The sequence below is a fragment of the Acartia tonsa genome, chromosome 8, assembly GCF_053477335.1.
Source record: "Acartia tonsa isolate MP-2025a chromosome 8, ASM5347733v1, whole genome shotgun sequence".
Classification (NCBI taxonomy): domain Eukaryota; kingdom Metazoa; phylum Arthropoda; class Copepoda; order Calanoida; family Acartiidae; genus Acartia; species Acartia tonsa.
This window is the reverse complement of record NC_137267.1, coordinates 26,526,150-26,549,343: the sequence shown is the minus strand read 5'-3', so window position 1 is coordinate 26,549,343 and position 23,194 is coordinate 26,526,150. Positions and strand designations below refer to the sequence as shown.

Genomic DNA, 23,194 nt, shown 5'->3' with positions numbered 1-23,194 from the left:
AAAGATTGCCATACTGTAATTTTCCTATAATTTGGAATGATTTTGATTGCCATATTATCAAAAATTTGGCCAGTAAAATTCAATTTAAAAATAAACTTAAAGCACATCTTATTGAATCTATTAATATTGAATGTTCAAGACTACTATGCCCTGTATGTCATCTAAACCTATAAAAAATGTAAAAGATTTTTTTTTTAATTTTTAATTTTTTTTTATATTTATTTCTTTTTCAGAAAGGTTTTCAGTACATAACTTTTTTTCAATACACAATTCAAGTGTATAAAAAAGGGGGGAACTACAAAGCTGCACACGGGAAAACGGGACCTGATATAAATGTACATATGTACATCTTCTTGCTTCAGTAACCAAAGAAGTTTTTTTCAACAGCTAGAGACAACACCGCTCACGCGACATCTTAGCTGCCAATGTAAATACAGAAGCAACACAAATTTGAAATTATTTTATTATAAATATACCTATGCTTATTTTATCGTACATTATTTTATTGTCCTTTTTTTATTATATTGGAAAATAAATCTACTACTACTAGATTGACGGGTTTTAAGCTATAAACAGACTTATACAATTGAATATGTCAATATTTTTAAGTTATTTATAATCTATGGAATTGCACCTTTGATATAAGCTCATATCATATCGAACCTATATTCGCCCTTTAAGGTTAATTGAAAAGGACAGACATCGTACTATTTTGTATTAGAAACAGAAATAGCACGATTTTTATAAAACTTTATTATCTAAATTATTAAAAACAGACCAACATAAATCCATAAATCCAAGATTAATAAGAATTTTTATTATTTTCTCCCATTTGAACCATATCAGCACTCAGACATTTCATATTATCAGCCATCCTGAAAATATAAGTTAAATAAAATAAACTTAATTTCTTTATGGAATCCAAAGTTTACGTCATTGGCTTAACATTTTGACTCTTAAACAAATAATTTTAATCTACAGGAGGGTATTTTCGTTCTTTGTCGAGGGCTATAAAATAGCCGAAAACTACCCTAAGATTTAATGTCTCAAAACGTCCCGAATCAAAGGAAGATTGGAGAACCATTGTGCATGGCCTACGTTCTGCCAAGAACTAAAAGGCAATGATGATGACCCTAAGATTGAAATCTAGATAAAAAGTTCTAAAACCATTCATGGGCTTATGTGAAGCTTCCCTAAAATGGAGAACTAAATCAGTAATTACTAAGCATTAGATAAGAAAGCCTTAACACTTTATATTAGGACTAGGCTTTACCCCAAGAGGTGATAAAAAAAATTAAGGCGAAATTCCTTAAAGGACCAAGGAAATCTTAAGCAAAAATTTTTTGTTTTGGGGGGGTTGGGGGTGTCCCACCCCCCAAGAAAATAGCTTAAAACCACCACAGGACCAATAGGTATATACCCTGAAGAGTAGAATACGATCGGTTCAGTGGTTACCGAGATCTTAAGGGACAGACAGACAGACATCGTTCTACTTTATATTAGGATTAGCGGCCAAGAGGCATCTTGCACTAGTACCCAAAGTTTTGTAGTTGAGTTTTTTTATTGGCTTGAAAATTTTGATTGGTTGGATCCTCATGTTGGGTGTCCAAAAGTTTCAACTAATAGTTGTAATTTTGTATATCACGGGACAGTGTCGTAAAAGTGTTTCAACATTTCGACAGGGGATGGGTAATTGCCCCGATTGCAGCCTTCGATTGGCACACCACTGCACCAGGGGATGTTCATTAAGTTATCGCCCACATTGTCTTATCCCTATTGATCCCTGCTATTTACAGAACAATTAAAGATACCTCTGAAAGTGAATCTTTCTAAATGAAGAAGATTTAAATGATTGACAAATAAATACATAGAGATTTTAAGGATATGAAAATGGGGGATAATTTAATTTTTTATCTCCACGATGATAAACAAAATTACCCCTTGTCATTGAAACAATTCTTTGATGAAAAGTTTGAACACTACTAGTTTGAAACTAACCAATTGAAATTCAATAACAATATTTTTAAAAATCTTATGAAAATGTGGTTTTTAAACTTTGGATAATTTAATTTTTCAGTACCAATTCCTCTCTCTCTGGTCATATAGAAGAATTATTTGGACAGTAAGGGAGAGGACATTGGGCTGTTTATTTCACTAGTCCCCAAAGTTTTATAATAACGTTTTATTTGTTGGCTTAACAACTTTACTTTGGTGACTTTTGAATAGGTTGGTTTATTAAGCAGTGTCCAACTCCAAACCACTAATTTAAATCTTCAGAAGGGGGTAATTTTGCGTATCATCATTAGGAATGTACTGTACATAAATTTACCGGCCAATGTCTTATCCCTTTATGTCCCTGAAATAATGACCTGCAGAATTGGTCCCAGCGCTCTCGTTGTTGTAGCATCAACTCGTCAACCTTTTTCTAAATATTCAACAATTAACACATCCATAAAAAGCGAAAATCATAGAATGGACATACGGACAAAGTCATTTATATAGCTGATAGATGCTATAACAAAGTAAGAAAATCATGAAATGGACATACGGACAAAGTCATTTATAGAGTTGACAGATGCCATAACAAAGTAAGAAAATGATGGGATAGACATACGGACAAAGTCGTTTATAGAGCTGTCAGATGCCATAACAAAGAAAAGAAAAAGAATATGTAAAATCTCGAAAGAAAATCATAAACTTATTTATAATAAGGTTTATGTATTTTTAAATTTGGAGAACAACCGACAGACAAACGGACAAAACAATGTAATTTTATTGATTTAAAGACGTCTCTATGGCTTTAATAAGAGAGAGCATGGCTTTCATATTATTAACATAGCGATATTATAATGAAATTATGACTGCAAATACTTGCGTTGATACAATATCTATGATAAATTTTTTATTTACTTCAGAATTTTAGTTTTTGGTCTGTTATCAAAGTAAAGGAATTGAGGAGCAAGGGCGTCCAAGCTTTTTTTTTTTTTTTTTTGGGGGGGGGATCATTCCTTTACTTTCCCCTATTGGACGTCCTTGTTGAGGAGGCAAGAGCTCTATTTAATTGTCCTTAAAAGGCAAAGACCCTGTTCCGATTTTTTATTGAGCCTTTGAAAATCAGCTGATAGCAGATAAAATAAAATTTCTCAAATCATAACATTTTCGATACATAATTACTTGGATGATCCAGCAGACCTTCATGTACTCTAAATTAAGTGATACTTCCAGCTGGCTACAATAATGATATCCCCTATCCACCTCTTTTACACCATGAACTTGAAACCAAAGCTGAAGGACCAATAAATGAGGTTCATTTTAGCAACCTAAATTGACGACAAATTTCCCCCCATCAGAATATCCAAGTAATTATACACCGATTGGCCAATAAAAGAGAAGAACAGGCAAAATGTTATGAAAAGTACTTTTTAATCTTATGAATGTTACGCTACTTTAACCATTCAGTGAAAAACAAGCAATGAAAATTACATACATAATCATCTAACAGCTTTTCAAAGAAAATAAAGGTTAATGAAACTCATTTTCGCCTGCTACAATTTGGGGAAATATACTATATATCTAAACTTTTACATTTATTGGACTGTCTGTGTCTAGCTGTCCGACTTAAAATAGGGAATGTAGTACATTAATTTTAAAATTAGAATTTAAAATTTTAATGTTTTAAAACAGCAATCGTGCATAAATGAAAAGTCATGCTAGTAGTGATAACATCTAATAATAAAACTACTTATATAAAAAGTAAGGGGAATAAACACTTAAAGAGGTAATAATACACACCTTAAATTCACGCTAACAAAGTGGAATAAAATAAAATTAATAAATAAACAAGTACAATTTGTGAATTATAAATTATATACTTAAGAAACGGAATCAGTCTTTCTCTTGTTTTGTCTGTCTATCTAGTTACCAAGAGAGATTACCTGCCTGTCTGTCTATCAAGTTACCAAGGGAGGTTACCTGTCTGTCTGTCTATCTGCCAGTCTACTTGTGTCTCACCAGGGGAAGTATCCGCCCATGCTAGATATCTATCCATTTTCCTTTTATATATCTGTCTGCCAAGCTGTCTACTTGTGTCTCAACAAGGAAGGCATCAGCCCATGCAGGCCTGTCTATCTATCTATCCGTCTGTATGTCTATATTTCTTTCTATCCGTCTGTATGTCTATATTTCTTTCTATCCGTCTGTATATCTGTCTACTTGTTTCTCAAAAAGCCCAATGCTAGCTTCTCTGTCCATCTTTATGTCTGTCTGCATGTCTATCTGTCTGTCTTTCTGTCTACCTGTGTCTCAACAAGGGAGGTATCCGCCCATGCTAGCTTGGCGGTCTATCTGTCTGTATGTCTATCTATCTATTTGTGTATTTCTCTCTACCTGTGTCTTAACATGGGAGGTATCATCCCATGCTAGCTTGGCGGTCTATCTGTCTGTATGTCTATCAATCTATCTATGTGTCTGTCTTTCTGTTGAAACTGTGTTTCAATTAGGGAGGTATCAGCCCATGCTAGCTTGGCGGTCTATCTGTCTGTATGTCTATCTATCTATTTGTGTATTTCTCTCTACCTGTGTCTCAACAAGGGAGGCATTAGCCCATGCTAGCTTGGCGGTCCATCTGTCTGTATGTCTATCAATCTATCTATGTGTCTGTCTTTCTGTTGAACCTGTGTTTCAATTAGGGAGGTATCAGCCCATGCTAGCTTGGCGGTCTATCTGTCTGTATGTATATCTATCTATCTATTTGTGACTTTCTGTCTACCTGTGTCTCAACATGGGAGATGTCAGCCCATGCTAGCTTAGTGGTCTATATGTCTGTATGTCTATCTATCTGTCTAAATATGTGTCTTTCTATCTACCTGAGTTTCAACAAGAGAGGTATCAGCCCATGCTAGCTTGGCGGTCAGTTTACCAATTTCTTTCTCAGATTCTTCTAATTCAGTTTTCAATTGTTCTTCTCTAAAAGCACATTCAAGTAAGATTGTATTTAAATACACAGAAATAAAATTATCCTTATTTCATTTCACTCGTTTATGTCATTTACAAACACTTTAATTTAAATCTATAATACAAAGTAGCTTGATGTCTGTCCGTCTGTCCGTCTGACCATCTGTCCGTCTGTCTGTCTGTCCCTTAAGATCTCGGTAACCACTGAACCAATCGGATTCTACTCTTCAAGGAATATACCTACTGGTCCTGTGGTGGTTTTAGGCTATTTTCTTGGGGGGTGGGACACCCCCAACCCCCCCCCAAAAAATAAAAAAAACAACCCCCAAAATTTTTTTTTACATTTTTTGTAAAATCTCAGTAACTGCTGATCAAATTGGGCTCTACCCTTCTGGGAATATACCTACTGGTCCTCTGGTGGTTTTAAGCTATTTTCTTGGGTTAAAAAAATCCCCACTTCCAAAATTTTTAATTTTTTAAAATTTTTGTTATCAAAAACCAGAAATTGGGGTGGGGGAACCCCACTGCAATATGGGGCGAAGCCCCGATGAACCCCCCCCCCAAAAAAATAAAAATATTTTTTTTTAATTTAAATTTTTGTGTATGCGAACAACCTAGGTTTAATTTTTACGAATTGAAATTTTTGTGTATACGGCAAACAAATTGAGTGAAATTTGTACAAATCAAAATTTTTGTGCATAAAGCGCACAACCTGGGTTTAATTTTACCACAGAGTAATCAAACAAAGATAATTTTTTTGAATATTTCTATTAAGAAGGGTTGACTTCCCATAACTATATAGGGCGAAGCCCCTAGAGGCTAGGGGCGAAGCCGCTAGTAAAAATAAATAGGATTAAATTGAAAAATTATAGAATGTCTGAAGAAATAAGTATTACAAATTCTCCAGCTAGTTTTTTCTATAGATATACTGCAAGCTACTGTTAAGATTTATAGAGTTACCACGTCATTAAAGGACAATTATGTTTATTATAGTAGCACGACAAGAACGTTTTAAAAAGTTATTTGTAATTTTGAATTATAGACGGTCGGAGAGATATATAAGAAATTGCGCTACTAAGCAGTCCTGGCTGACTTTGTGATTCCTTACTTTGTGTTACAACTAGCGGATTCGTCCCTAGGGCTTTGCCCCTAGAGGTAATTAAAAAAAAAATTATAAAAAAAATAAAAAAATTGGAGGTGCCCCCACTATTTCCAATTTAAAAGATTGAGGAGGATGTTTTTTTTTCTTTGGGGGGGGGGGGAGGGTTGGGGTGTCCCATCCCCCAAGAAAATAGCCTAAAACCACCACAGGACTAGTAGGTATATTCCCTGAAGAGTAAAATCCGATCGGTTCAGTGGTTACCGAGATCTTTATGGACAGACGGACAGACAGACATCGTGTTACTTTGTATTATAGATTGATAACTATTATTTTTATTATAAGTTTTTAACAATGCTAAAATCGAATAAAAAAATTATATTTACATATTTACCTTTCTAACTGAACAAGATTAAGTTTTCTGATATTATTTATTTGATCTTGGTTCAAATTTATCATATTTTCTAATTCAGCAATTCTAGAATTAAAATAAAATTAGATTGGGAGTACTATCACTTCCGCCTGTTGATGAATTCAATTTGAAGAAAATACAAGAATGACAACATCCATAAAACCGAAGCTCTGAAATTGAAGGACAAACGATCATTAACACTTGTAGAGTGTCAGAACTAAATAAACAGATTATTAATGCATGTGTAAACAAAATTGTAAGTAGATTTTTTGCAAAACTTCTTAAATACATGAGACAAAGCCCAAATTGTGTTAAAATTGCATGTGACGTAATAATAATGAGGGATTACCATATTTTTTTGGGGGGTTTTCTTTCCCAATTCTCCTCTCATCTCCCTCATTTTATTACGTCACATTGATCATTTTTGAACAATTTTAACACAATTTAGGCTTTGTTGTATCACATGATACTATTTAAGGACATACTTACATTTTTAGGTCTTGATTATAGATATATTTCGTTTATAGTATTGTACCTTGTTGTAATAGAAATTAGTATTCCAAAAATCATATGAATCGGATAATTTTAACATACAAAAATTTGATTAAAAAATAAAATGTTAGCATGTTTGAAATGAACGTACAGACTCTCCTTTAACGATTATAGGGTTGCTTTGCTTCCTAAGTCGTACCTAACTGTTATAGGACTCATCATGCAAATCTAACCTGTTAAAATTAACGAAAAGAGCTAACCGTTACCTGGATTTTTGAGTGGCTATTTTTAATTCATGCCCAGTTATGATTGTAGATTCACCATTCATTTTGACTTGCAGGGACTTGTATTTATCCATTTGCCTCTCAAGTTGGTTCTGAAATATTTTCATTAAAAAATACTTTATTTCTATTTCTACGTAACTATGTTAATTATTTGCAATGTTTTGTTAAATATACTTTATTGTACCTAAACCGGACTTTTGCCTAAAAAAAGTGTAGACAACCTTTTGAAAGAGGAGGATGTAGATCATTCTTGACACTGGAATCCCTAACCCTAGCCTGCAAGATTTACCTGTAGTCTCTGTAGATCATTCTTGACACTGGAATCCCTCTCCCTGGCCTGCAGGATTACCTGTAGTCTCTGTAGATCATTCTTGACACTGAAATCCCTATCCCTGGCCTGCAGGATTACCTGTAGTCTCTGTAGATCATTCTTGACACTGGAATCCCTATCCCTGGCCTGCAGTATTACCTGTAGTCTCTGTAGATCATTCTTGACACTGGCATTCCCTCTCCCTAGCCTGCAGGATTACCTGTAGTCTCTGTAGATCATTCTTGACACTGGCCTCCCTCTCCCTGGCCTGCAGGATTACCTGTAGTCTCTGTAGATCATTCTTGACACTGGCCTCCCTCTCCCTGGCCTGCAGGATTACCTGTAGTCTCTGTAGATCATTCTTGACACTGGAATCCCTCTCCCTGGCCTGCAGGATTACCTGTATTCTCTGTAGATCATTCTTGACACTGGCCTACCTCTCCCTGGCCTGCAGGATTACCTGTAGTCTCTGTAGATCATTCTTGACACTGGCTTACCTCTCCCTGGCCTGCAGGATTACCTGTATTCTCTGTAGATCATTCTTGACACTGGCCTCCCTCTCCCTGGCCTGCAGGATTACCTGTAGTCTCTGTAGATCATTCTTGACACTGGCCTCCCTCTCCCTAGCCTTCAAGATTACCTGTAGTCTCTGTAGATCATTCTTGACACTAGTCTCCCTCTCCCTGGCCTGCAGGATTACCTGTAGTCTCTGTAGATCATCCTTGACACTAGTCTCCCTCTCCCTAGCCTGCAGGATTACCTGTAGTCTCTGTAGATCATTCTTGACACTGGCCTACCTCTCCCTGGCCTGCAGGATTACCTGTAGTCTCTGTAGATCATTCTTGACACTGGCCTACCTCTCCCTGGCCTGCAGGATTACCTGTAGTCTCTGTAGATCATTCTTGACACTGGCCTACCTCTCCCTGGCCTGCAGGATTACCTGTATTCTCTGTAGATCATTCTTGACACTGGCCTCCCTCTCCCTGGCCTGCAGGATTACCTGTAGTCTCTGTAGATCATTCTTGACACTGGCCTCCCTCTCCCTAGCCTTCAAGATTACCTGTAGTCTCTGTAGATCATTCTTGACACTAGTCTCCCTCTCCCTGGCCTGCAGGATTACCTGTAGTCTCTGTAGATCATCCTTGACACTAGTCTCCCTCTCCCTAGCCTGCAGGATTACCTGTAGTCTCTGTAGATCATTCTTGACACTGGTCTCCCTCTCCCTGGCCTGCAGGATTACCTGTAGTCTCTGTAGATCATTCTTGACACTGGCCTCCCTCTACCTAGCCTTCAAGATTACCTGTAGTCTCTGTAGATCATTCTTGACACTAGTCTCCCTCTCCCTGGCCTTCAAGATTACCTGTAGTCTCTGTAGATCATTCTTGACACTGGCCTCCCTCTCCCTAGCCTTCAAGATTACCTGTAGTCTCTGTAGATCATTCTTGACACTAGTCTCCCTCTCCCTGGCCTGCAGGATTACCTGTAGTCTCTGTAGATCATCCTTGACACTAGTCTCCCTCTCCCTAGCCTGCAGGATTACCTGTAGTCTCTGTAGATCATTCTTGACACTGGTCTCCCTCTCCCTGGCCTGCAGGATCTCCTGTGCCTCTAAGTTTGTCTTCGTTTCCCTGCTTTCCCTGACACGTACCTTACAAGTAAGAAACAAAATGTGAAACATTGAAAACTAACAATGCACAAAAATTAAAACAAATTCTTAAATTTTTTGAGCAAGCCGTATTAAAAAGTGTTTTTTAGTATTAAAGAAAAATATTTTACCTCGCTTTCAAGTTCTGCCTTCAATTTAGCAATGTCAGCTTTCAAAGCAGAATTCTCGTCAATAAGTTGATCCCTGCATTAAAAAAAAAAATTTGGTGAACCAGCATAGAGCTTTCCTAATTCCTTAAAGAAAAGTAACAGGTTGTTGATGAGTCTGCCTGTTTCTACCCCTAGAAAATGTCCCCCTTCGCAATTTTTCTTATTTAAAACTAAAATTGAAAGTGTTCATTATTTTATAACAAAAAGAGGACTGTAATAAAAACCTGTCTTGTTCCATCTTTTCTCTTTGAAGCACAGCCTCTTGTTCTGCTATCTCCATGCTTTTAAACCTCTAAAATTATCAGTAAGTGAATAGATAAGCCTCTTGTTATACTATCTCCATGCTTTTAAACCTCTAAAATTATCAGAAAGTAAATAGAAAAGCCTCTTGTTATACTATCTCCATGCTTTTAAACCTCTAAAATCATTAGGAAGTGAATACATAAGTATCTTGTTATACTATCTCCATGATGAATAAAATCATTATAATAAAGTAACATGATGTTTGTCTGTCTGTTTGTTTTTACCGAAGTATCTTGCTAACCCTTTACAGGGGAGCTTCTCATGGGTCCTAGGAGGGATTACAACTATATTGAGGGAAGATACCAACACACTCCCAAATGAAATCGCCCTAAATAAAATTACCGCCCCCCCCCCAAAAAAAGTTAAAAATTATAATTTGGGTTGGGGGGTGGATGATTCCCCCCATGAAATTTTTTTTCTTTTTAAATATAAAATAAAAAAATGGGTTACCAAATTAAACTCCTCCCTCCTCAAGTGCCCCTCGATGTCTCTAGTGGAGTAACCGCTAGTACAATTATAAAGTAAAGTCTCCTATTCTACCTACTTAATGATTTTAAAGTGATAAAAACAAGGACAAAATATATGTTTATAAGTTAAAACCTAAAAATAAGCTTTTCCCTAAATAAAAGAAACATGATTTGTGTCTGTCTATCTGTCTGTACTGAAGGATATTGCTAACCGCTGAACCGATATGGTTCTCCTTAATAATTTAGCTTCACATAGGTCCTGAGAAGTTAATAATTATTTAGGGGGAGTGTACCACCACCCTCCCGAGAAAAAATATACCCTCCAAATTTTTTTTCTTTTACTAAAATCAGGGGAGGGGAGCGAGTTCTACCAACCCCCACCCCATCACCACAAGTGCCCCCTTAAAGGCCTCTAGGGGCGTAGCTACAAGTATTATAATAAATTATTGAATGTGATTTTCTGATAATTTGAGTCAGAATAGAAAACACAGAAACAAAATAGAAAAGAATAAAGTTAAAGTAGAAAGAAAAGAATCATAAATATAAACTGATAAAGACAGAAAGACAATTTTTAAAAATGTTTACAACATTAAATCTTACTTGAGCAGTTTGTCTGATTTGAGTTTCTAAGTTTCTGATGGTTTCTTGTTGAATATGCACACTGCTCCCAAGAAATTTTTCCTTGTTTAACAAATTGAATCAAATAACTGAAAATTACTGGTGGTGAAGTTTGGACACTGAAGGTTTGTACAGTACAACCCATTCAAGATTTTAAAAAGTCCTTAAAGTTTTGAGGCCAACGAATACGAGAACGGGTAAAAAGACTTAAATTCCTAATCATAATCATATTTGATTCTTTTTCCTAACCTGAAGACTGACAATAGTGCTCTGCTTGGAGGTGAGCTCTATTTTAGCCTGTTCCTCCCGCTTCTGCGCATTCACTGTTTCCTGTTTAGCTTGGTCAACTTCTTCCATCAGCTGATTTACTAACTTCTCCCTTGTAATAAGAATTATGGGGTATAGTTTCTTTCGTGACAACGCCTCTTAAGGGGTGTTTCGTTGTATTTTTACAGTAGATTTTCTACCATTTCTAGCCCTTGCGAGAGACTCTAACCCTGCTGGGCAATCACCTATCCTAACCTATCAATAGCTACTTTGAAAATACGAGGAAATGCCCCTTAAGAAGCGTTGTCCCGAAAGGGACTATACCCGAATTATACTTTTATATTTAAAATAAAAAGATGTCTTTCCTTGTGTATGTATCGAAGGATCTCGCTAACGGTGAATCTTCACTTTCGAACTACTTTTGGGGGAGGACACCTTTTTCTACCCCCCTCCCCCCTCTCGACACTTCCTCTCTAGGTGCGTAGGTTTTTTTGTCTGTTCTTAAAAATTTCATTAATCCCTAAATCGATTGAGTTCTCATTTTCAGGGAGCCTTACATAGGCCATGGTCAAAAGAACTACTTAATTCCTGTTTTTTTTTGCCACCTCTGATTGGCTTTTCCAAAAAGTTTTTTTAAACTCTTTTATCTCCTAATGTTTGGGTGTTATTGAATGCATTGCTACCTATCTTTGCTAAGAATAGTCTGTTTTTCAAGATCTTTTAAAGTTTGGTGGCATTGGTCTTCTTTGTTCTTGTTCTCTCGCTCCAAATATTCAACTCTATAAAAGTTTTATATATATTATTTCCCCTCTGTAAATTACCAGGATTAATTATAACTTGGATCTTTCACCAGATTACCATGCACTCTTATAAAGTGAATATTGTAGCTGGCTAAAATCATTTCCCCTATCATGATATCATCCACATATATTATACATCCATTTGTCGATGACACTTTAACATCAGGTACAACAACAAAGTATAACTAATCTCTTCTTTTCTGTATTTGGTGAAGCTAAACCCAACAGACAATAAAATTTTTGATTGCATGACCTTTGTCTGGAAATAAAACTTATAACACCCTCTCCCCCCCCACAAAAAAATATTCAAATTTATTTTATACATTTGTTCTATTTCACTAAATTAGAAATACAGACATCTTTTAATTATCAATTGTATTTCCAATATCTAGGAATTTTAAAATTCAAAATAAAATCTTTACCTTCCAGTTAATTTTGATATTTTGTCAATATATTTAGCTTTGTCCTCTTCTCTGAAAAATAATATTTATCAAAATAAAACAAAGATGACAATATCCATAAAAGCGAAGCTCTTAAATGGCATGACAAAGGAACATGAATTCTTGTAGAGAGTCTAAAGAAATTCTAAGTCAATTTATTGCAAAACTAATTAAATACAAGATACGGTTATAGACATACATACTTACATTTTTAGGACTTGAATATAGAGGAAAAGCTTCAAATTCAAATAATATTTATTGGGACAAAACAACATATACATTTTATATCAACATTAATAAATGATAATTACATTTGTATTAAAATTTATTAATAAACTTTTTTATCAAGTATCCAAGGACTGAAAAACGCCTGGGGGCGGTGTTGACAAACGTCAATTATAACGTTGTTCCATGTTATCCTAGGAATCAGTATTCCAAAAATCAGATGAATGGGATAATTGTATCATATGAAAAATTTTTGTCAAAAAATTATCATGTTTTAAATGGTAACGATTATAGAGTTGCTACGCTTTCTAATTGTATATAGTAATCATCATGCAAAGTTTGAAACGATAGGACAATTCTAACATGTCTAAATTTCCAAAAAGAGCTAACCGTTACGGACGGACGGACGGTCGGTAATAATAATAATATATGAAACCATTAGGGATAGATATAAGAAAAGGAAGGCCTTCAAAATATTAATTTTTAATTAAGTGTTAGCACCCCCTTACACTGCACTCCTCTACCGCACTCAACTCAATAACAGGCTTACAATTTTAAAAAATTAGAACATTGAAGTTGAGCAAAAGAACTGGCGCGTATTTGTCATACTCTAATTGAGAGTGAATCAGTTTTCTCCTTTTCTTTAAAGATAGATATGTACTTCGTCACTAAAAACTATTTTAACCTGTGTTTTTCTAGATTTCTAATTTTAGTCTCAAGCTTTCCTCTGGCGATTTTTAACTCTTCGTTTCTAGCTAATCCTAAAACATAAATATCCAAGTTTTATAAAGATACATGGAAATGACAATGTACGATGAATTAATCTTGCCCCCCATTACGGTAAACAATATTCCTCATGGTATAGATAAATTTAATTTATATCTCGGTGCAAAAATGCAGTATTGCAAAAATTGTTATTTATCGCATACCATTATAAAGTGTTTTCCGTGGATAGTAAAATATAAAAAAAGGATAAATTTCAGTTTGGTGGTCCTGAGGGTCCGAAGGCCCCAGTCCATAAAACAGGTAGGATCCATGGTACGTTCCATGATTTGAATCAAGTGGAAATTGATTTAGTACACATGCTCTGATATCCTGAGTAAGCTGCTTAATTATATTTAGTATACCTGCTCTGATATCCTGAGTAAGCTGCTTAATTTAATATACCTGCTCTGATATCCTGAGTAAGCTGCTTAATTATATTTAGTATACCTGCTCTGATATCCTGAGTAAGCTGCTTAATTTAATATACCTGCTCTGATATCCTGAGTATACCTGCTCTGATATCCTGAGTATACCTGCTCTGATATCCTGAGTATACCTGCTCTGATATCCTGAGTTTACCTGCACTGATATCCTTAGTATACCTGCTCTGATATCCTTAGTATACCTGCTCTGATATCCTGAGTAAGCTGCTTAATTGTTTGTTTAAAGTTATGATTATCATTCTCTGCAGATTCTGGTGAGCTTTTTATTCCTTGGTTCTCTCCGCTCTTATCTTCTCTTGAGTTCTTGTTCGGATCATCTCCTATATAACAAGGATAGTACAGTTGAAGATAAATTAATATTTTCCTAATTTTCAAGAATAGGAATTTGCTTTTCGATCGGCGGTAGATTTTTATTGGAGAGAGAAGAGAGGGTTGTACATTTATTTATTTGCCATTGCCCATTCCCCTACTGCCTCTATTGAAAATAGATTAAGCAAGAACGGATAGGTCCTATGGTAGCAAAAGTAAAAACTAAGTGAAATATTAATTTTGATTGGATGGTTTGTTTATCCTTCCTTCTGATTTTAGAGCTTTTCTTATATAAATGTTGTAATCCTTGTTCTTATAATTTAAAAGATAAAAGTATTACTAAAAGTTTTCGTAATTTTGACTTTAGCAAAGATGTGATCATGGTGTAATAATATTAAATATTTAGAATTAAGATTAATTCTATACTCAAGTTTCCTACACTAATTTTGAATATTTTAACAAGGATGACAACATCCATAAAAGTAAAGCTATGATATCTGAAGAAAAGATAAACGAAACATAACTCTTAAGAAGAGTGTCAATAACTGATAAGCAGAACTTTAATGAAGTCTAAATGAAATTGTACATAATGATTTGTTTATTGAGTAAATACAGGATACAGTAAGAGGACATACTTTAATGTTTAGGAAACGATGACACGTATAAAATATTGTACCCAAGTTGTCCCAGAAATCATTATTTCAAGAATCAGATGAATATGATAATCATATCATTTTAAAAATGTTGTCAAAATAGTTATAATCAGGGTGTTTTAAAAGGACGTTCGGACTTTCTGGTAACGATTATAGAGTGGCTACGCTTTCTAAATTGTACCTAAATGTTAAAGGAATCATCATGCAAAGCTTTTAACATTTAAACATTAATCAAACGAGCTAACCGTTACAGACGGACGGACACTAATTATAGAAAAACAAACAGTTAATATAAATACAAATAAAATTCAGGAAATAAAAAAAATCAACTTTATTTCCGTTATGTAAAAAAAAGTAGGGATCTTAAAGGATAAGACAATGGACGATGAATTGACACACTGCCCCAATTATAACAAACAAAATTCTTTCCTATGTAGACTATAATTATTGTTGGAAAAGTTTAAGAACTAGTTTGTACAAATCAAGATTAAATAAAGGTTTAATTTTAGTTTTTGAGCCAACGAATTCAAGAACGTGTTTATAAAACTTCCGAAATTAAAATAATCTTTAAAAGTCTAATACCTAATGAAAATATACTCTGATTTTTTGTTGAAAAGTAGCATGAATACTACGTAGAGATGCTACACATTCTAGATTATACCTTATAGTTTCAGAAATATGTTTATATGTATTGAAACGGTTGTCAATTATTATTTACTACAAGATATATTAATTACGGACAAACGAAACTATAAAGGTACCACAAATGGGGAATATCTTTACTTTTTATAATTTGTTTTCTAGTATTGCTTCGAAACTTAGTAAAATCCGCTGGATTAGAACCGGACGGTCCTAAGCCATTCTAAAAAAAGCATGTTTCGTATTATATCCAGTTTTCTACGAATATAAAAATGTACATCATAAAATCAAAAACCAGTTTTTCAAGACTGTGCCTTCGGCTTCTCGGGTCTAACAAAACTGTTTTAATCTTATGATTTTACATTATTATATCCGCGGAAAGCTGTGTTTAACACGATGCAAAAAATAACTATTTTTTCTATAATTTGTTCACCTGATTGTTCCTTCAGATAAACTATTTCCAATTCAAGAATCTTTATTTGTTGCTGCAAGCTCTAAAAATAAATGAATTTTGGCGGTTTCCCTTTAAATGTATAGTCAAGCACCCATCCCCACTTTAATTTGAAATTAATAAATTAACAACAATGGGGGGAGGGGGAGTGGAAGTAGGTAGTTTTTAGCAGGGAGTAAGGGAGGGGACAATGGGCAATTAATTCAATTTAAGAGTTTTTGAAGAAAGGCAATGAAAACCAGAATAATCCCGAAAATATGGTGGAAATTGTAAAGTGATTGTTGATTAAATCTAGAAAACCATAAACTAAGAAAAAAGTTCCAAAAAAAAAGCAATCATTTGAAAATAAGATTACCAGTATTACAGACTGACATAACCATTCTGTAATTAATTACTAGAAATATCTCCCTGGATCTCTTCAGATGACAGGGAAAGAGAAAAGAGATTTGGGGGCAATTGATGTGAACACGGAAAAAAGGGGCAGGCAGGCGTGTAGCTGGATGGGCAAGTATATGACCTGCACGCCTTCCTGCCCCTTTTTATCCTGTTTATTTCCCCCACCTCCCTTCTCCATTTCCCTTTCTCATCTACTTTTAAAAAGGAGGTGGGGATGAAGGGAGTGAAATATAGTATGGGAGGGGGCCGTGTATTTATATTTGAACTACTCTCTGTCTGCAAAACTATATATATTCAAAACTAACATAGCGAGTAACGGCATTTCTTGCGCAAGTCCCCAAACTCAGTCAGAAACTGCTAAATTCTTGCACATTCCCTTTAAACCAGTCCCCAAAGTCTGAGACTCCTAAAGATTGAATATTCGATCCATTGTCCCCTCCCTTACTCCCTGAGTTTTTAGTGTGTTTTTAAATTACTTTATATTGGTTAGTTAATACAGAGTAGAGAGTATTTCCGCAGGGTTGAGCACCATAGCAGAGGTTAGTTAATACAGAGTAGAGAGTATTTCCGCAGGGTTGAGCACCATAGCAGAGGTTAGTTATTACAGAGTAGAGAGTATTTTCGCAGGGTTGAGCACCATAGCAGAGGTTAGTTAATACAGAGTTGAGAGTATTTCCGCAGGGTTGAGCACCATAGCAGAGGTTAGTTATTACAGAGTAGAGAGTATTTCCGCAGGGTTGAGCACCATAGCAGGGGTTAGGCATAAACTGCCTCAACAGGGGGGGGGGGGGGTGGAGGATTTGGTCTGTTTTACTATCTGTAATGCTCTAATTATATAGTTATAAATATGCTATTTACCTTTATGTAGTTATCTTGAGACTGAGTATGGCCACTGATTGTATTATCTCCCAAGCTATAATCTCCATCATGACCACCCTTCCCTGGTCCCTGAAATATAATTATACAGAGTATGTCTAGTAATTGTATTATCTCCCTGACAAAAATCTCCATCATGACTACCTTTCCCTGGTCCCTTAAATATAATTATACTAAGTATTTCTAGTAATTGTAATATCTCCCTGACAATAATCTCCATCATGACCTCCCTTCCCTGGTCCCTGAAATATAATTATACTAAGTATGTCTAGTAATTGTATTATCTCCCTGACATTAATCTCCATCATGACTACCTTTCCCTGGTCCCTTAAATATAATTATACTAAGTATTTCTAGTAATTGTAATATCTCCCTGACAATAATCTCCATCATGACCTCCCTTCCCTGGTCCCTGAAATATAATTATACTAAGTATGTCTAGTAATTGTATTATCTCCCTGACATTAATCTCCATCATGACTACCTTTCCCTGGTCCCTTAAATATAATTATACTAAGTATTTCTAGTAATTGTAATATCTCCCTGACAATAACCTCCATCATGACCTCCATTCCCTGGTCCCTGAATTATAATTAAACTGAGTATGTCTAGTAATTGCATTATCTCCCTGACAATAATTTCCATCATGCCCTCCCTCCCCTGGTCCCTGAAATATAATTATACTAAGTATGTCTAGTAATTGTATTATCTCCCTGACAATAATCACCATCAGGGTGGCCACCCTTCTCTGGTCCCTGAAATATAACTATACTAAGTATGTCTAGTAATTATATTATCTCCCTGACAATAATCTTCATCATGACCACCCTTCCCTGGTTCCAGAAATATAATTATTATTATTATTGTATTATCTCCCAAGGATGCTGTCTAAAATGGTGCAAAAAATGGGGACAAATTTCAAATTGTTTTGGTGTGTGACGTCATAACCCCATCTCTTTTCTAGGGGGTTTCTTTCCTCCTTCCCTTTTCTTTCCCCTCACTTGTGACGTAAATAAACAGCCCCGTCAAATCAATTTGAAATTTGTCCTCATTTTTTGCACCATTTTGGACAGCATCTCTCCCAAGCTATAATCTCCATCATGACCACCCTTCCCTGGTCCCTGAAATATAATTATACTAAGTATGTCTAGTAATTGTATTATCTCCCTGACATTAATCTCCATCTTGACCTCCCTTCCCTGGTCCCTGAATTATAATTATACTAAGTATGTCTAGTAATTGTATTATCTCCCAAGCTATAATCTTCATCATGACCACCCTCCCCTGGTCCCTGAAATATAATTATACTAAGTATGTCTAGTAATTGTATTATCTCCCTGACAATAATCTCCATCAGGGTGGCCACCCTTCTCTGGTCCCTGAAATATAACTATACTAAGTATGTCTAGTAATTATATTATCTCCCTGACAATAATCTCCATCATGGTGGCCACCCTTCCCTGGTCCCTGAAATATAATTATACTAAGTATGTCTAGTAATTATATTATCTCTCTGACAATAATCTCCATCATGGTTGCCACCCTTCCCTGGTCCCTGAAATATAATTATACTCAGTATGTCTAGTAATTGTATTATCTCCTTTACAATAATCTCCATCTTGACCTCCCTTCCCTGGTCCCTGAATTATAATTATACTAAGTATGTCTAGTAATTGTATTATCTCCCAAGCTTTAATCTACATCATGACCACCCTTCCCTGGTCCCTGAAATATAATTATACTAAGTATGTCTAGTAATTGTATTATCTCCCTGACAATAATCTTCATCTTGACCTCCCTTCCCTGGTCCCTAAAATATAATTATACTAAGTATGTCTAGTAATTGTAATATCTCCCTGACAATAATCTCCATCATGCCCTCCCTCCCCTGGTCCCTGAAATATAATTATACTAAGTATGTTTGGTAATTATATTATCTCCCTAACAATTATCTCCAACCTGGTGGCCACCCTTTCCTAGTCTCTGAAACATAATTATTTCTTCTGATGGAAGTAAACGTCTTTTTGTCAATCAAGAGAAGACTTTTTATTTTGGCCTATTTTATAAAATTTTAACCCTATCCAATAATATATTTGAAAGAAAGAAGTTAAAAAGGGAAATGTTGTCTTTTCCCTAATAAAATAATGTTTTCTGTCTTATAAGGAATCAACAAGTTAAATAAAAGTCCCTTGCTTGCATGACTTTTATGTTTTTAACACAAATTTATATCGTGCTTTAATGCAGATAAAAATACATTAAAAATATTGATAAAATAAAATAAGAAAAAGGATAAGTATGTCCATAAGTAGCACAGCATAATACAAAGTTTACAACAGTTTAGATAAAAAACAATGGAGTTATAAAATTGGGCAATTTTTCAGGCAATTGAACAATGCGAAGACTAGATTTTTAAAACATCCGTCAATTTGTACTATTTTCTCGAAAAAAATGACGTTCGGATATTGGCAGATTATAGAGTAGCTGCGCTATTTAAAAGGCAAAATTCCCCCGGTATAAATATTAACAAAATATGAAAGACATACATATACATCAAAAAGTTTTTAAAGGGGGGGGGGGGGTGAAATTGTAGCGATGAAATTAACTTGTTGTTTAGTAGACATATCTATAACAAGGATGACAACATCCATAAACGCGAAGCTCATGAAGGAACAGATTAATGAAGGACCATTAAACAACTGTTTATGTTTGATTCTAAAGATCTCTGAAATGGCAAGACTGGTGATTTTATGGCTTTCAGAGGAACATCTTTAAATGCCACAGGTTGTTTTTTGGCTTTATTCAAACACCTCCACTGTCCCCTTACTGTAATACTAAATTTCTAAATAGAATGCTTTGCTAGAATGCTTTGCTAGAATGCTTTGACGTTCTTTTAGGAAGGGAAATTGTATAAGTTTGTTTACTGTTCCAAAAATATTTCATGTGTATTTCAAAAAGCGAGGCACTTCTACACTAATTGAGTGTCTGTAGGTTTATCTGTAAAAAAATCTTTGAGTCTAAATTTAGTCATTTTAAAATCGTTGCATCGATTTAAAATCTTGTCTAATGGTTCCTAAAACAACAAGGTATAATCTAAGCATTGCATTTTCATTGCCATAATCAGGAAGTCCTTTTAGCTACTTAAATAATTTTTTTCCATATACAGAATCATTTTATCAACTTAATTTTGAATTTTGGTTATTTCTAGAACTAATAGGAACAAACCCATGAAAGTATAATTTCTTTAATAACGTTTTAAATTGTAAAGTGTCATTTCTTGAGTTTCGCTTTTGTGGTTGTTATCAACCTTTTTAACTAAATAAACCCATATTGTAACTTTTTTTTAAAGACATTGATTAATAACCTAGGTGAATTCTTAAAAAAACGTTTTTTGGCTCACTGCCTCACTAAGATAGTGAAGCAAAATTATCCCCTCTAAATTTTTAGCGAGCCTTGTATTATAGACAGCTTTCCGCGGATATAAAAATAAAAATTAAAAGATTAAAACTAATTTTGTCAGCCCCGAGGGGCCGATTACCCGGGCTAACAAAACTGGTATTATTTAAATGGTTTTTATTTCAATATTCGTGGAAAATTGTCTGAAAAACTTTACTATACGTGATTTTTCAAAGGACTACGAACCGTTTCTAATCCAGCGGATACTAATCGTTTTCGAAGCCATACTGGAAAAAAAGATTTACACTAATTTGAATCAAATAAATCTATATCAAATGAAGTATACAAAAAATATTAAGTTTCCATTACTTACTACAATAGATAAACTGTTTTGATTGGTTTAAAAGAAGGTTTGTTTCGGAAGGTTTTAGGCTGTTTCTCGAAAAATCTCATTAATGACAATATCTTACCTTGCTGGGTGATAAGTTAAGGGCCCCGCAGGTTGGACAGGGAGCTCTAAATATTAGAAAACCATTAGATTAAATGATTAAAAACTCTGATTTTGGAAATCCCCTAACTCAGAAAACGCCTATCTTAGAAATTTGGCATTGAAAAATAGCCTTTAGCTAAAGATGTCAAAGACGTCCAAGGGGGGGGGGGGGGGGGTTAAAGGGTGATTGCCTCCCCCCCCCCCCAAAAAAAAAAATCAAAGGCTTGCCTATATGATATAAAGATTACCCCCACCCCCAAATTTTGAATTTTGAATTTTTATCCCCCAAATGAAAAAGCTTGCACGCCCTTGAAAGATGTTACATTATGTTCAGGTGTCGGGTTCGAGCCTACACCAAACTTCGCCACACTACAGACTTTAAAATGTTACTTGCTGTCGTTGTTATGTCAGGCGCCTTATTGCCCATCTTTTTATATAATACAATATACGAATAGTTATCTAGCGCATCCTATTATAGACAGCTTTCAGAGGATATTAAATTAAGGAAAAATTAGATCTAATTAAATCTAAACTGACCAAGCTTACTTTGCTTGATTCACTTCACTAAGAGATGCGATTGATAGTGAGTATTTTTTACTTGAAATATATTTCGGAATGATGAAGTAGACTTTTTTCTTTTAAATTGGGTTGAGAAAGATTTATAACTGAATAGTTTTTTTAGATCTAAATGGTTATTAATTTTATGATTTTTGTTATAATATTTGTCGAAAATTTTCTTTTATAGATGCTATACATGATTTTTCAGTATGGCTGAGAACCGGTTTTAATCCAGCGGTTTTGAAGCCATATTGGAATATTACTTACTGAGCGTGTGAAGATTCAATAATTTCTCTTTTCAATTCTTTTTTCATCCTTATTTTAGTTCATCTGAAATTGAAGCAATAAATGTCCAGTATGATCACTTAAACGACTTTTCCTAGGGACCTAAAGGGATAAGACAATGGTCGATAAATTGATGTAAATCCCCAATGATGATGCACTAAATTACCATTATGTAAAATACAATTAGTGGTTAAAACGTTTGGACACTCAACATATTGAACCAATAAATCACAATTCAATATAGTCCCCAAAGTTGTTAAGCTAACGAATAAGACGTTATTATAAAACTTTGGAGTCTAGTGTTATGAACATCCCAACGACAATGGGCTATTGCTCCTAGAAAAACATACTAACTTTAAAATACCTAGAAAAATATACAGCATGACCCCTAAAAAAGTAGAAAAAAAGATAGAAACTTCCCGCAAAATAACCTAAAATCATCCAAAAGATTTAAAAAAATGTTATAGACCCATCATGTTAGAACTGTCCAATGGGTGTGAGTTAGCCTCTTTATTTTGTTACAAGTCTATATAAAACTTAAAAAACAAGGATGAAAACATCAATAAAAGCGAAGTTCTGAAACGGTAGAACAAACGAACATTAACATTAATAGAGTGCCATAACTGAAAAATCAGAACATTAATGTATATATGTCAAATCAAAATTGTAAGTAAATTTGTTGAAAAACTGCTTAAATACCGGATAATGTTGAAGGACATACTTACGTTTTTTGAACTTGATTATAGAGATGCTTTGATTATAACATTGCACTTTGTTGTTCTATGAATCAGTATTTTAAAAATCAGATCAATCGGATATTTTTATCACATTTTTTTTATTACTATTATAAACACCAGTTTCTTCGCCTCTAGTCTCTAGGGGAGAACAGAGAAGGTCAGGAAATAGCCATAAACCAAACCACCCCTAAAACATTTATAAAGCTTTCATGAAAAGTCCTACCAATTTGGACCAATATTTTCTAAGATCTTTAGCTTCAGACAAAATACAAAGGATCATGTAAAGGAAACGAAGTTGTTGGTTTCGTCATATTTTCACGGTAGCTAATTCTAGTTTCTCCTTTTTCTAGCCCCTGCGGGAAGCTTTAATCCTGCGGTGTAACTATTACATTTACATAATCTAACCTAACCTAAAATAACCTTTCAAAAGCTACTGTGAAAATACGACGAAACCCACAACTTCGTTTCCTTCACATGACCCAATAAAAACCTTATTACTTTATAGGATTTAGGATATAAAAAAATAACTTCATACATTCAATGAAAATATTAGATTGATGTCAAGACAACGAATTTAAAATTACTGAATGATATTTTGGTTTTAAGAAGGAATAGAGAGAGAAGGAAAGTCAATTTCTGCTAGAATATATATATTGTAATATAATGTTTAATAAGATAATAGATATTCTTATAGAGTAACAATATACTATTTAA

The 23,194-nt window shown here is 34.5% G+C and overlaps 1 protein-coding gene across 1 annotated transcript; it reads right to left on the bottom strand.

Moving 5' to 3' along the window:
- Positions 1 to 738: 738 nt before the first annotated feature.
- Positions 739 to 21,800, bottom strand: LOC145326541 (uncharacterized). The gene is made up of 22 exons (XM_080169912.1): positions 21,726 to 21,800; positions 20,881 to 20,926; positions 17,000 to 17,089; positions 15,728 to 15,788; positions 13,876 to 14,013; positions 13,171 to 13,246; positions 12,243 to 12,293; positions 11,704 to 11,799; positions 11,003 to 11,132; positions 10,736 to 10,816; positions 9,590 to 9,657; positions 9,327 to 9,399; positions 8,911 to 9,198; positions 8,491 to 8,829; positions 8,071 to 8,298; positions 7,771 to 7,938; positions 7,223 to 7,332; positions 6,447 to 6,530; positions 4,866 to 4,965; positions 3,793 to 3,804; positions 2,370 to 2,425; positions 739 to 875 (listed from the first exon to the last, which is right to left on the bottom strand). The coding sequence occupies exons 1-22, from the start codon at positions 21,770 to 21,772 to the stop codon at positions 803 to 805; spliced, it is 2,415 nt and encodes an 804-aa protein (XP_080026038.1). The 5' UTR covers positions 21,773 to 21,800; the 3' UTR covers positions 739 to 802.
- Positions 21,801 to 23,194: the final 1,394 nt, after the last annotated feature.

Bases quoted from the DNA above. Each gene is read 5' to 3' on its own strand.
- LOC145326541 (XM_080169912.1), bottom strand. From the start codon at position 21,772: ATGAAAAAAGAATTGAAAAGAGAAATTATTGAATCTTCACACGCTCA. The intron at 10,817-11,002 runs GTTAGGAAAAAG...TTGTTAAACAAG, and splicing joins GCACTATTGTCAGTCTTCAG to GAAAAATTTCTTGGGAGCAG. The intron at 8,830-8,910 runs GTAATCTTGAAG...AAGGCTAGGTAG, and splicing joins ATGATCTACAGAGACTACAG to AGGGAGGCCAGTGTCAAGAA.